This window comes from Rhagoletis zephyria, unplaced genomic scaffold (assembly GCF_001687245.7).
Source record: "Rhagoletis zephyria isolate East Lansing unplaced genomic scaffold, Rhagoletis_zephyria_1.1 Rzeph_scaffold_01453, whole genome shotgun sequence".
NCBI classification, from domain to species: Eukaryota; Metazoa; Arthropoda; class Insecta; order Diptera; family Tephritidae; genus Rhagoletis; species Rhagoletis zephyria.
This window is the reverse complement of record NW_016158537.1, coordinates 21,920-34,143: the sequence shown is the minus strand read 5'-3', so window position 1 is coordinate 34,143 and position 12,224 is coordinate 21,920. Positions and strand designations below refer to the sequence as shown.

General features: G+C 31.7%; 2 protein-coding genes across 2 annotated transcripts in view; one reads left to right on the top strand and one right to left on the bottom strand.

Moving 5' to 3' along the window:
* eIF4B (eukaryotic translation initiation factor 4B) overlaps positions 1–12,224 on the top strand; it is a 41,119-nt gene that overhangs the window by 28,389 nt on the left and 506 nt on the right. The gene's annotated exons all lie outside the window — the stretch shown is intronic.
* On the bottom strand, positions 11,063–12,207 carry LOC108364063 (uncharacterized). The gene is made up of 2 exons (XM_017617624.1): positions 12,011–12,207; positions 11,063–11,943 (listed from the first exon to the last, which is right to left on the bottom strand). Exons 1-2 carry the CDS (start codon positions 12,126–12,128, stop codon positions 11,489–11,491), a joined length of 573 nt encoding a protein of 190 aa, XP_017473113.1. The 5' UTR covers positions 12,129–12,207; the 3' UTR covers positions 11,063–11,488.

The window sequence follows — 12,224 nt, the reverse complement described above, 5'->3', positions numbered from 1 at the left end:
GCGTCTTTATGGCCTTTTCAGTTTTATAAATTATCATTATTTTTAAGTGGAAAAATAAAACTGAAAATTAATGATAATCTCTGCGCGAAAAAATAAAAATCATAAAATAATCATTATTTGTAATCCCAAAAATAAAAATCAAATAATAATTATTTCCGTTTGAGCGAAAAAATAAAACTCAATAATAATTCATAAAATAATGATTAAATGCTGTTTAAATTATTTTACTCATAATGATTACCTTCCCTGCTTTTAAAATTAAAAATAGAATAGTTTAGTGAAATTACCACATTTCACTGCTTTTGGACTGGTGCGGAACTAGTTACTATCGGACTGGTTCGTTTTTGGCAATAAAGAACTAGTACTGAACTAGAAATCTGGTTCACTAGTTCTTGTTATCCCTACAGTGTCTTTAGGTCGTCAGCATAAAGAAGAAACTTCGAATATAAAAAGCAAGTACTTATATCATTTATAAAAATGGTAAACAAGAGCGGCCCAGGAATGCTACCTTGCAAACTCCTGACGTTGCAAGATATGGGCAAGAAGTATTGTTGTTAAGTACGACTGAATAACTCCTACCAGATAAGTAGGATTCTATTCATTTTAGAAAAGTAGCGTGAAATCCTAGAAAGTTTAATTTACTAAGCAAAATTTTGTGCGAAACCCTATCAAAAGCCTTGGCAAAGTCGGTGTAAATGCTATCTACTTGGAGGCCTGCTTCAAAACTTGCTAGGCAGTCATCAGAAAAAATGGCCAGATTAGATACTGTAGATCTGCCCTTAAAAAACCCATGTTGATTCGGGATGATTAGATTAGAAACTGAAACAAAATTTTTTCTTTAATTATGCACTCAAATACCTTAGCAATTGTTGTCAATTTCGTAATAGGCCTGTAATTTGTAACGTCATTCTTGTTACCACTTTTGAAGATTGGCGTAACATATGATTTTTTCCAGTCCTGTAAGAATAGCCCAGACGTGAGCGATTTATTAAAAATTAAAGCTAATGGCTTACTGAGGGAGTAGCAATTTTTTAACAAAATAGGGGATAAACCATCAGCATCAGTTTGCATTGAGGGCTTAATAGAAATAATCGCTTTTTGAACATCATCCACTCTTATGGACAAAGATCCAAAGAATAAAGGGGAATTTGAAAAATCCGAACTATCCGGCACACTATCAGTGACAGATACAAAATTGGTACTAAAAAATTCGACAAAAAGGTTAACCGTATCCTCCGCAGATTTCGCTTGCTTATCCTTATAAAACACAAAGGACGGTATACCCGATTTCGATTTTTTAGATTCAATATAGGCCCAGAAAGCTGTCGGGTTATTTTTGATGTTACTTTCGAAGTTACGAATATAACGAGTATGCAAAATTTTGTCCAGATTCCTAAAATCAGATAACGGCGTTTATAGGTTTTAAAATAAAAAAATAAAACTTTATACTTATTGTATGACTTACTACAACGGTTTTTTAAACGTTTAAGCTCCTTAGAGAACTACGGTAGCTTGTAATTCTTAACCGGTACAATAGGAATATGTTCAAAACAAATATCATTAAGTTTAGATTTGAAAAGTTGAAAACAGCTAGTTGTATCTAAATTAGCAAACAAAGCATCCCAGTCCAACTCGAAAAACAAATTGTTTAGTGAATCAAAATTACACATTTTGAAATTTAACTTAACAGCGTCACTTGCAGGAGTGTTACTTAAAAATTTGTAAAATTCTAGGTTTAAAACTAATGAAGCATGATGCATACAAGCGGAAGTAATCGAACAACACTCTAAAAGGTGAAAGTTTAAGTTACCAGATAGGAAAATTAAATCTAATATTCGGTTGCACTTATTCGTATAACTGTTAATTTGATTTAAATCATAACTTAAAAATTATCAATAAAGTATATTTCAGTAGAACTAAAAATATTAGATGGCGTTAGAAAGTATGAGCTATCCAAGTACGACCACGAAACATTATTTAAATTAAAATCTCCAAGTACACATAAATGTTGACTTCCGACCATAGATTGCAAGGCAATTACATTTTCGACATGCGAGTTATAAAGCTGTTCCGAACTATTAGGAGGGATGTAGGATGCACAAATAAATAATTTATCCGAAGCACCAAGCAGTCGAACACATAATTGATCCAGTGTAGAGTCATTATTATTGAGGCAAACTAAAGCTGCACGAAGTTCACGCTTTGTGGCAATTAAAACACCGCCACCACGGTTAAGCCCTGTTTTAACGGGGTCTCTGTCTCTCCGAAATACGTCGAACAGATTTAAATCAAAAAATTCCGAGTCGTAAAAATTTGAATTGAGCCAAGATTCTGTTAAAACGAAAACGTCAAACATCTTTGAGGAGCTAAACGTACGTACAGCAGTCGCTTTAGTTCTCACCCGACATATTTTGATAGTATATGCGAGTATGCGTATCAGCTTCAATATTAACTGTGGGATTAATATCTATGTTTTCGTGGCAACTTGTTTTTGGACGAGCCGAAAAGGGCGAACGGTCACACTGGCGGGCCAAAGCTCAGGACTGAGTAGTTTATTAAACATAGTTTCAGGAACTCCTAGCTTAGAATTTATTCGCCTTAATGATTCGAGCGGAGTATCTTTTTTTATAAGACTATAGCAAGAAAGTAGCTCCTTTGCTATTCCCGAATGCTTAGCAACATACCCAATCACATTATCACTCGTAACAAGGCATAAACGATGCAATATGAAGCCATTTAGTGCGAACAGCAACATCGGTTTAAATGGTTTATAACTTTTTCTTTGCAAACTTATATTACAGGTGCTATAAGGGGACACAGGTCGGGTCTTCGAAAAATTAAAAACCTTATATTTCAAACAATTTTGAACTGATTTCTAAAAGGTTGATATCGTTGTAAACGTGATTAGAACCCCTGCTTCTCTTCTGATATGCTTATTTGTATACTTTGTATGTACAAATTTGAGAAAAACATTTAAATGGAAAAAAACTTTTTATAAAAAAAATTTTAAACAAAAAAATTACTAACCGACTTTTAAAAAAATTGGTATCGTTGTTAACGCAATCACATCTTATTTCTTCTGATGCGTATTTGTATACTTCGTATATAAAAATTTGAGAAAAAACACTTAAAAGGAAATAATACCTTTTTTATAAAAAAAAAAAGAATTTAACAAAGAAAATACTAACCGATTTTTAAGAATTTGCTATCGTTGTAAAGGCGATTGAACTCCCTTTCTTGTGGTGCGCATATTTGTATACTTCGTTTATAAAATTTTGAGAAAAAACACTTGAAAGTAAAAAATACCTTTTTTTATAAAGAAAACTATTTTAAACAAAAAAATTACTAACCGATTTTTAAAAAATTGGTATCGTTGTGAAGGCCACCACAAAACTTATTTACACTTTCTTAAGCCCAAAAATTTCGTTTTATATACAAAGAAAAAAATATAATTAAAAACATATTTTCCCTCTATATAAACTCTGCCCCCTAGATGTAAGGCTGGCTACGCCCTTGTATACAAAACAATTAAGGTACTTAAATCATGTGGCTGTTGGTTTTGTTGGTTTTTGTTAATACACAGTTCTATTTTCAGAATGTTTAACTTTTAAATAACAAAAACCACTTAACAACTTAAGGACGAGCACACCTAAAAGTTAAACATTCTAAAAATAGAATTGTGTATTAACAAAGCCAACAACCACATGAGCAAGTTTAAATAGCACTGGAATAGCTGCGCTTGATTGTAGTTGGCTCACATGAAAAAAAGTGGAAAAAGCAACAACAGTTTATAAGACGAACTTAGCACAGTGCGTAGGCAACTGACTGAGTCAGCTGGGGTCGTCGGTTCGAATCCCGCTGAAGAAGTCTGATGAGGAAATGTGGTGATTTCCGAAATAGGTATCACTTCTACCATTTTTTCAAATTGTTGTTGCTTTGCCACAATATTTTTTCATTAAAAACGTCCTCAAGCTCAATAAAAATTGTTGAACCAAAAAGAAATGTTAGCTTACAAAGCTTCCAAATACCATCCAGATAGTAATCGAATACAAAGATTCTTTGGAATACTATATGTTTTTTAGATTTTGTATCTTAATAAGTGCAGCGAAAATTGAAGTACAGATTAAATTTTAATGACCAAATATACATTTGTACTATAACAGTTCAAGGAACTGACTTCATCTAATGATTTTTCTTTATTCCCTAATAAGCAATTTTTTGTATTATAATGTGTATTTGATATTTTATTTAATACTTAATAAACAAAATATGCCTAGAACTGTAACAACTAAAATGTATTAGTTACATATTTTAAATGATAATATAAAGCTTTGTGAGGGATACTAAACTTAAAAATATTTATTTCGTTTATGGGAAATTTGCGGGGAATTTGAAAATTTGTGTGGGGATTTGTGGGTAATTTGGATTTTTCTGGGTAATTAAACGAATTAAAAAGGGCAACCCTGGATTCAAGTTGTAGCTGTAAAGAGGTTCCTTAAATATATTTTTAAAACGCAGGTATCTTTGGCACCACTGTCGGAAAATTCAGCCTCCACGACGAAACGTCCGATAGCGGACTGAGGCTGATCGATCATAAAAAGATCCACCAAGCTGCATGGCTGTCTCCAGATCGAAAAACGAGAAATCAAATCGACCATGTTGTGATAGACAGAAGGCATGCTGCCAGCGTTTTAGATGTACGTACACTCCGAGGATCAAACATCGACTTGGACCACTATCTTGTTGCAGACAAGATACGCATCCGGCGCTGCGAAGCAAAAAATGTGCGCCCAACAATGCAAGGAAAACTTAACGCCGAAAAGCTGCAATCACAAAACACGGCCAATTTATTCGCCACCTTTATAGGGAACTGAAGAAGGAAGCGAGATGTATTTGCCGCAATAAGTAGAGAGAGGCCGAAATACCGGAGCGTGAAAAACGGCCGAAAATTTTATCAGAGAGTTAGGCGAGTTAAGGAAGTTTTCAAGACTATATTTGCCTGAAAATTTTAAAATGACTTTAGTGACATTGTGTTACTATGATAATACGGCCGAGTAATCTTAGTCAACTTATGTCCATTAGACTGCATCACACCCCATACAAAACAAAAATACGGTACTGTTATTCCACTGGAATTATAAAATCTATTATATTTTAAGACTTCTAACAAAATATCTCGCAAAAATTTTAAGATTTACGTGAGCTGGACCGATTTGATAATACCGCCAAAAATTGAGCCTTTTATTAATAAAAACATTTTTTTTTTAATATTTTTTGAAAAAAATTACCTCAGATGACTAAACAGTTTAAGCTTAAAAAGTTTGCATAAAAATATTAAAAAAAAAATCTACGGAATCATAATAATGAGATTTCTGATGCTGTTTTTGAACATTATTCAAAGACTGGTTTAAGAAAAACTTGAATAATTTAGCCAAAACCTTACCAATTTAGACTTACATATGAGCAGGGAACTAATTTTTAGGACATAAAAAAGGCAAAATAAAATAACGAAATAGGCTAGAAAAGGCAAAATAGGCAGGAAAAGACACTAGAATACGAAAAAAACGCAAAAGAAGTCACTAAAAACAGACAAAAACCGAAAAATAATCAAAAAATACATTTATTTTAGAAATATTTATTTTGCAAGTAAAAAGAGCAAAACTGTGAACTATTTTCATTATATCGGTCCCTTTGTGCAAAATTATCGTATGTTACAAGAACCAAATTTTACAGGAAAGTGTTTTTGTGTTTTGTCAAAGTTTAGATCTGCCGAGATAATTGAGAAATATAACTAAACGCAAAATTATTTGTACAAAAGTCTCTACTTTATAATATCTTAGCCCATATGGCCAATTCTACAGGAAAGTAAACCAGCCCGATTTTTTCTTTATTCACTATATCTGTCAGCTGCTTCTGACACTAATTCTTATCATGGTCAAGCATTTTGTGTTTAATATTTTGCTACTTTTGTCGAAGAATTTTTCACGAACCTAAAAACAGTTTTAGATACTTCAACAAGGAAAAGTACAAAAATATAAGCTTTCCTTGATTTATTTTGGCCGATTAAATTCTGAACGATAGAATATAAATAAGTTTAACAGGATACGTTCCAAGTTAGCGAAAAAGTTGTTTAGAACTCCTATTAAGTCGTAATGAAATGTACCGCAAATGTTAAGTGTAACGTAGCCAGGGAAAAACTAAAAAAGGTGTTTTTTGGATAATTAAGTACCCTTTCCAAAAGGATATATAACATGTTTTCTTAGTATTGTCGATATCATACTGACTCATAGCTGACTTCGTTGCACAATTACCTAATAAATAAGTGTAACGTGGCCAGTGCTTTTCTTTTTATTTAAAATTTTTTTTATTGACTTGTTAACTATTCTCATTTCATTTTAGCAATAAATAATTATAATATAAAATTAATTAAGTAATTATAATATTAAATAATAATAAATTTGAATAACTATTCTATTGAAATGAAGCGAAACTAACATTTGTAAAATATCCTTTGAAATATTTATCTCTTAAGATTTTGACTATATATTTGCCTATAATTCAATTAGATTTTTTGCAACATATAAATCTGATAAGTTATCTGCCCATTATACGTGATTGTGTTCATAACACTACAATTTTACAGAATCTGATACAAGTCTACACCAGACTATGAAGAATTTATAATAATAGTAATAATAGATTGGCGCTTACACATACAGTGACGAGCAAAACTGTAACATGGTGTAACACTTTTTACTTCAGCATTCGCTATATTTCCAAGTTCTAACGACTTTCATACTTTTGGTGTATATCCTTGTTGGTACATCCCTACTCCCTCTCTCATAACTATTTGAAGTCAATACAACAACAATAAAAAAACCAGCAGACAAAAATGTAAATTAAGGCAGATGTTACAGTTTTGCACTCATATATTTTTAAGAACTATTTAACAATTTTCACGAAAAAAAGAACTAACACAATGTTCAGTACCCTTTTGCTTCTTTCAGTTCCTGGATGCGATTTGACATACCTTATTTGTATCTGTAAAAATTTTGGAGGTATATCCTCCCATATATCCCTAGTTTGCTTTCTCAGCTCATGTACTCGATTTTACGGACTTTGATACTTGTTAAGCTGTGCTTTTAGTTGATTTCGCAAATTCTCGATGAGATTCATGTCCGCGGATTATGGAGGTCATTTCAAATAAGCAAATTTGTGCTTTGTATCCTGGCTTTGCGAATATGTGCAGTGTGTTTTTAGTGATTTTTCAGCAGAAACTCATTTTTTGCAAATTTTGTCGAAATATGAACAGATACTGTTCTTTACGCATAATGCGTACTAACGGACCAACAAAATTTTTTAAATACAACCCCAAACTATTATTGACCGACCACTGTGATTCACAGTTCGCCTTACATGATGCGCTTAGGCATAATTTGGGTCTTTGATCCAATACCATGCCCGGCCATCTGATTGAAAGCGATTAAGTTAGTCTTGTCAGACCAACTAACCTTCAATTAAATCTTAGAAATGTGTTTTTTATTGCATTCTGTAAGGCCTAACATATCCCAATAGACAACGGTCCGGTTTCGTGCGATCCTATGCGATGCCTATGCGATCAATTTGGGAATTCTTCGCCTCGCTGTCTATTGATTGCGTTAAATTTTAATACCTTAAGCGCTTCTGTAATAGTAGCTGCATCGCTACTTGCTGCTAAGTTCACAAGATATCGTACCGTAATATTTTTTGACAGACTTCCTTTGTCCTTGGGAACACTTTAGGCTATATTTTTTTCTCAGTCTTAACATTTTCAAGTAGCAAATTCCACAATTTTTTGCCACTTTTCGTGCGGTCCCGCCTTTCCGCAGTAAAGCTATTGTTTACATTTATGGTTCCTGATTAACTATATTATTTCTTGGTGATCACTTCTTCAATAAATTACAATACAGAAAAAAGTCATCTGACTTCCAACTAAGTAAGAGATAACTGTCAAATGCGTAACTGAGAGTGAGTGCAAAACTGTAACATCTGCCTTAATTTACATTTTTGTCTGCTGGGTTTTTTATTGTTGTTGTATTGACTTCAAATCGTTATGAGAGAGGGAGTAAGGATGCACCAACAAGAATATACACCAAAAGGATGAAAGTCGTTAGAACTTGGAAATATAGCGATGGCTGAAATAAAAAGTGTTACACCATGTTACAGTTTTGCTCGTCACTGTATGTGCTTGGCCGAGCCTCTCCTCCGATTTGTGGCGTGCGCCTTGATGTTGTCACACAAAGCGGAGGGACCTACAGTTTTACGCTGACTCCGAACGGCGATTGTATTTTTATGAGAAGCTGCTTTTTATGGCAGAAATGCACTCGCAGGTTTGCCATTGGCTGTCGAGGGGCGGTCGCTGTTAAGAAAACCGTTTTTTTCTATATTTTTGCGATGTTGCTTTGACTATGGATTAAACCCAGGCCCTGCGCGGTGTAAGCGCGCACTGCTTACCACACTCAAAAAAAAGTTGTCATCGGAGCGATGCTATTTAGCCATCAATATGAAACTTTAGAGTATTTTTTTTCCTCATTAATAATGTTGTCTAAATGATATTTTCGAAATTGTGAAAGTGACATTTTCGAAATTTTCAGTTTGATACTGATTAATATTAATTTAATATGTTTTTGTGTTATCAATTTGATACTCCATCTTATCGAATAGAGACTTACTATTATCAAAACTGGGTATCTTTTTGATACTCATTATTATCAAATTGATACTCGATAGCAAACAATTTTTGGTATCAATTTGATATTCATTTTCGTATCAAATTGATATTTTTCCGAATATTGATTTGATACTCGCTTTTACAAANCTATTATCAAAACTGGGTATCTTTTTGATACTCATTATTATCAAATTGATAGTCGATAACAAACAATTTTTGGTATCAATTTGATATTCATTTTCTTATCAAATTGATATTTTTCCGAATATTGATTTGATACTCGCTTTTACAAAATTGACACCAGTTTTTTAGTATCAATTTGATATTTATCCACATAAGGTTCACCCCTCTCCCAAAAAATAAGGCGTTAAATACTTTCTTTTCACTTTTAAAATTTCTTTATTCGTATAAAGCAAACTCCTTTTACATTATGGTATATGTGAATAGGCGGTCCTTCGAAATTAATAACATTATTAATTTGTAAGATGTTTTCTTTAATACCAACTTCATAGCATTGGTACTGCTCATTAAAACCTTTTATATTATAACACTCACTTAAAATATAGATTTCATTGCGATGACTTATGAGAATATGTTTGATTTTGTGTAAAGTTAATACACTTGTTCTAAGAGTCAAAAAGTAATCTCTTTTATAAATCAATCCATTGTAAATTAATTTTTCTATTATAATATTTTAAAAATTTTCATTTAAACTTGACAGTGCATATGCAAAATTTGACGTTTCTATATTACAAACTACTGTTTTCTGTATATCATATGTATTTGGAAAACCATTGTTTTGTTCTAAGAATGTTGTAAACTTTAATGCAGCTTTAATACTTAACGAATATGTAATATTCCTTCTGCACATAACATTTCGTGAATAAGTTTTAGCTTCTCTGTGTTTTGCTTCAAATTTGAAGTTCCAAAAGTGCTTTGGAGGACCAGTTTTTCTTATTACTTCTGAATAATGCGTCAGAAAATCAAATTTCGGTTCAAGCGGTTTCTTGAACAAACGAATATACTCTTCGTTATGCTTTTGTATAAGAATCGATAGGTTATTTATAATACTAGCGTCAAATTTACTTTGGGCTAATATATCAACTATTTTTACCATATTAATAACGTATTTCCAGAGAATATTATCGGCAGGCACTAAGTCGCCAATTATTAATGTAATAAAATGCACTAAAGTCATCATTTAATCGATTTGCAAGAGAATTTCACAAATATTGTATCTACAAACACCTTTAAACCAGTCATGCATAATGTCTACAGCAAAATTATCAGTGACATGAAAATGCTTCAATTGATTAAATAAACAATTCGATTTAATACCTGTTAACTTAACATTATTTTGCAAAACCGAATCTTCATAATTTTCTACGCCCCTGGAATATTGAGGGTGAGCTATACTATCTTTCGCCATGTCCTCTTTCGAGCGAATACAAAAGCGACAATAAAAATTTGAGTTCAAAGATGTGGTAAATCTAAGTATATCGTTGAGTCCTAAATTATCGCCAAGAATATTAGTTAATAAAAATTAAACTTTTTTACTTCCGGTTCTTTTATTTATATTCAAGCCGAGTTCTTGAAGGTTTTTAAAAGTATTTATTAGAGGTTATAAAAATGGATCACTACCAAATTGTTTTTTATGAATACTTTTAAAATAGGCTGCCACAAATATATGGTCCAATTTTGATAGCAAATGCTGAGGAATTACAGGAAAAGTGTAATATACCCCGCATACATTATCAAAGTTGGCATGAGCGCCTAGTGGATTATTTACTTCAAATCCATCAACAAATATGTTGATTGGAATTACAATTTTGTTTTCAAAATTACACATTTTCTCTCTGAAAGATTCTGAGTTTATGTAATGCGTTATTTTTAAGTCACATTTAAGTCTTTCCATATTTTCTAGAGTTTCATCCAGAACATTAGGTAGTTCAAAAAATTTCTGAATTTCAAATTCAATAGGCATTAAGCATCCCTTAATATTAGAAGGCCCTAATGTTGGCCTATTGTTTTTCTGAATTTTTGTGATTTCGTTATTTACGTTAAAAAGAATCGGTTTTGCAAAATTTTTACTTAAAAGAAGATTTTTAAAAAACTTGTGTTCCGTGTCTATATTGCGAAAAGGATTTGAGCAAAAATCTAGGAAATATTTGGTTTTTTTTTAGCTCTTCAGGTATGCTTTTTAAAAATATGTGCTTAAAAGCCTCTACAATGGCTGTATTTATAGTTTCTATATTTTCCTGTATAAACAAGGCATCTTCTCTACAGAAATTATCTTTTGCATAAAATTTAATCAAAACATCTTGAGAAATTTTTTGTAATATGACGTTCAAACTTAGAAAAAACTTCATCTTCATACAAAAAGTTTTCAACATCCTCTACGATACTTTTTTTAGAAATCTCTAAATTTTTTTCTGGCTCATTACAAGTGAAAATTTGTCTTTCAAAATTATTTTCGGATTTTTCCATATTGAACAAGTGTGTTTCACTTATTCCTAAGTTAACGTCTGATTGTTTTGTATTGCTAACATTATTAGTCTTTTTAAAAGATTTTAAATTCAGATGCCTTTTAACATGTACCTTAAATCTTTTTAAGCTTGTGTACTCTTGATTACAATTATTGTGAGTACATCTATAGATATCTACTTCACTTAACCCATGATATGATACGAAATGAGAGTATAAAGCTGTCAAGATAACAAAATCTGTATAGCATTTAAAACACAACATTTTAGTCATTAAAACAAATCTGAAAATATGTTATTTGTTTACACATGGCTTCTTTACGTCATAAGGAGTAGAAATATCATAAAAGTAATGTTGAAGAAAACTCCACACGTGATGAGACTCATCAGGATATTTTAAAGAGAATATTTGATAAATTTTAAAGCAAATATCCAAAGATATTATAAATGAGCTGAATTTAAATTTTTGATAACGAAAGCTCACATAAAAATCAGTTAAACTCAATAGATCAGAGCCCACTACAATTGAAAAGGGCTGTATTGGCGTTTTCGATTCTATAGACTTATTTCTACGTAGTTCCATTTGATGTTGCAAATCATTTACACTGGTAATATGTAAAATAGAGCTGCTCACGGAATTTTGAATTGTAGCTTTACGATGTACTTTTAATTCGCCTTCTTTAATTATATACCGATGAGTTGGTTTTAAAATGGAGTGAAGCAGCATGAAATAAATGCAGTCTTTCGAATCTAATAAAATTAATCGATTACGTATATTTTTTACTATTAACCAAAAATTTCAATATATGAGACTTACTTGTGTCGGTTATGCCTTTTACAGATGTCAAAAGTTTTCTGGAGTATTTATCTTTTACGTGTTCCTCGTAGTAAACCGTAAGCTTTGGTAACGTTTCAGCCCATTTCGACGTAATCATAAATTGTTTTTCTGGGTATAATTCTTTAAAATCTGCTTCAATCTGAAATTTATGTTTTATTGTAAGTTAATACGGTGTTGATAATACAAAAAAAAA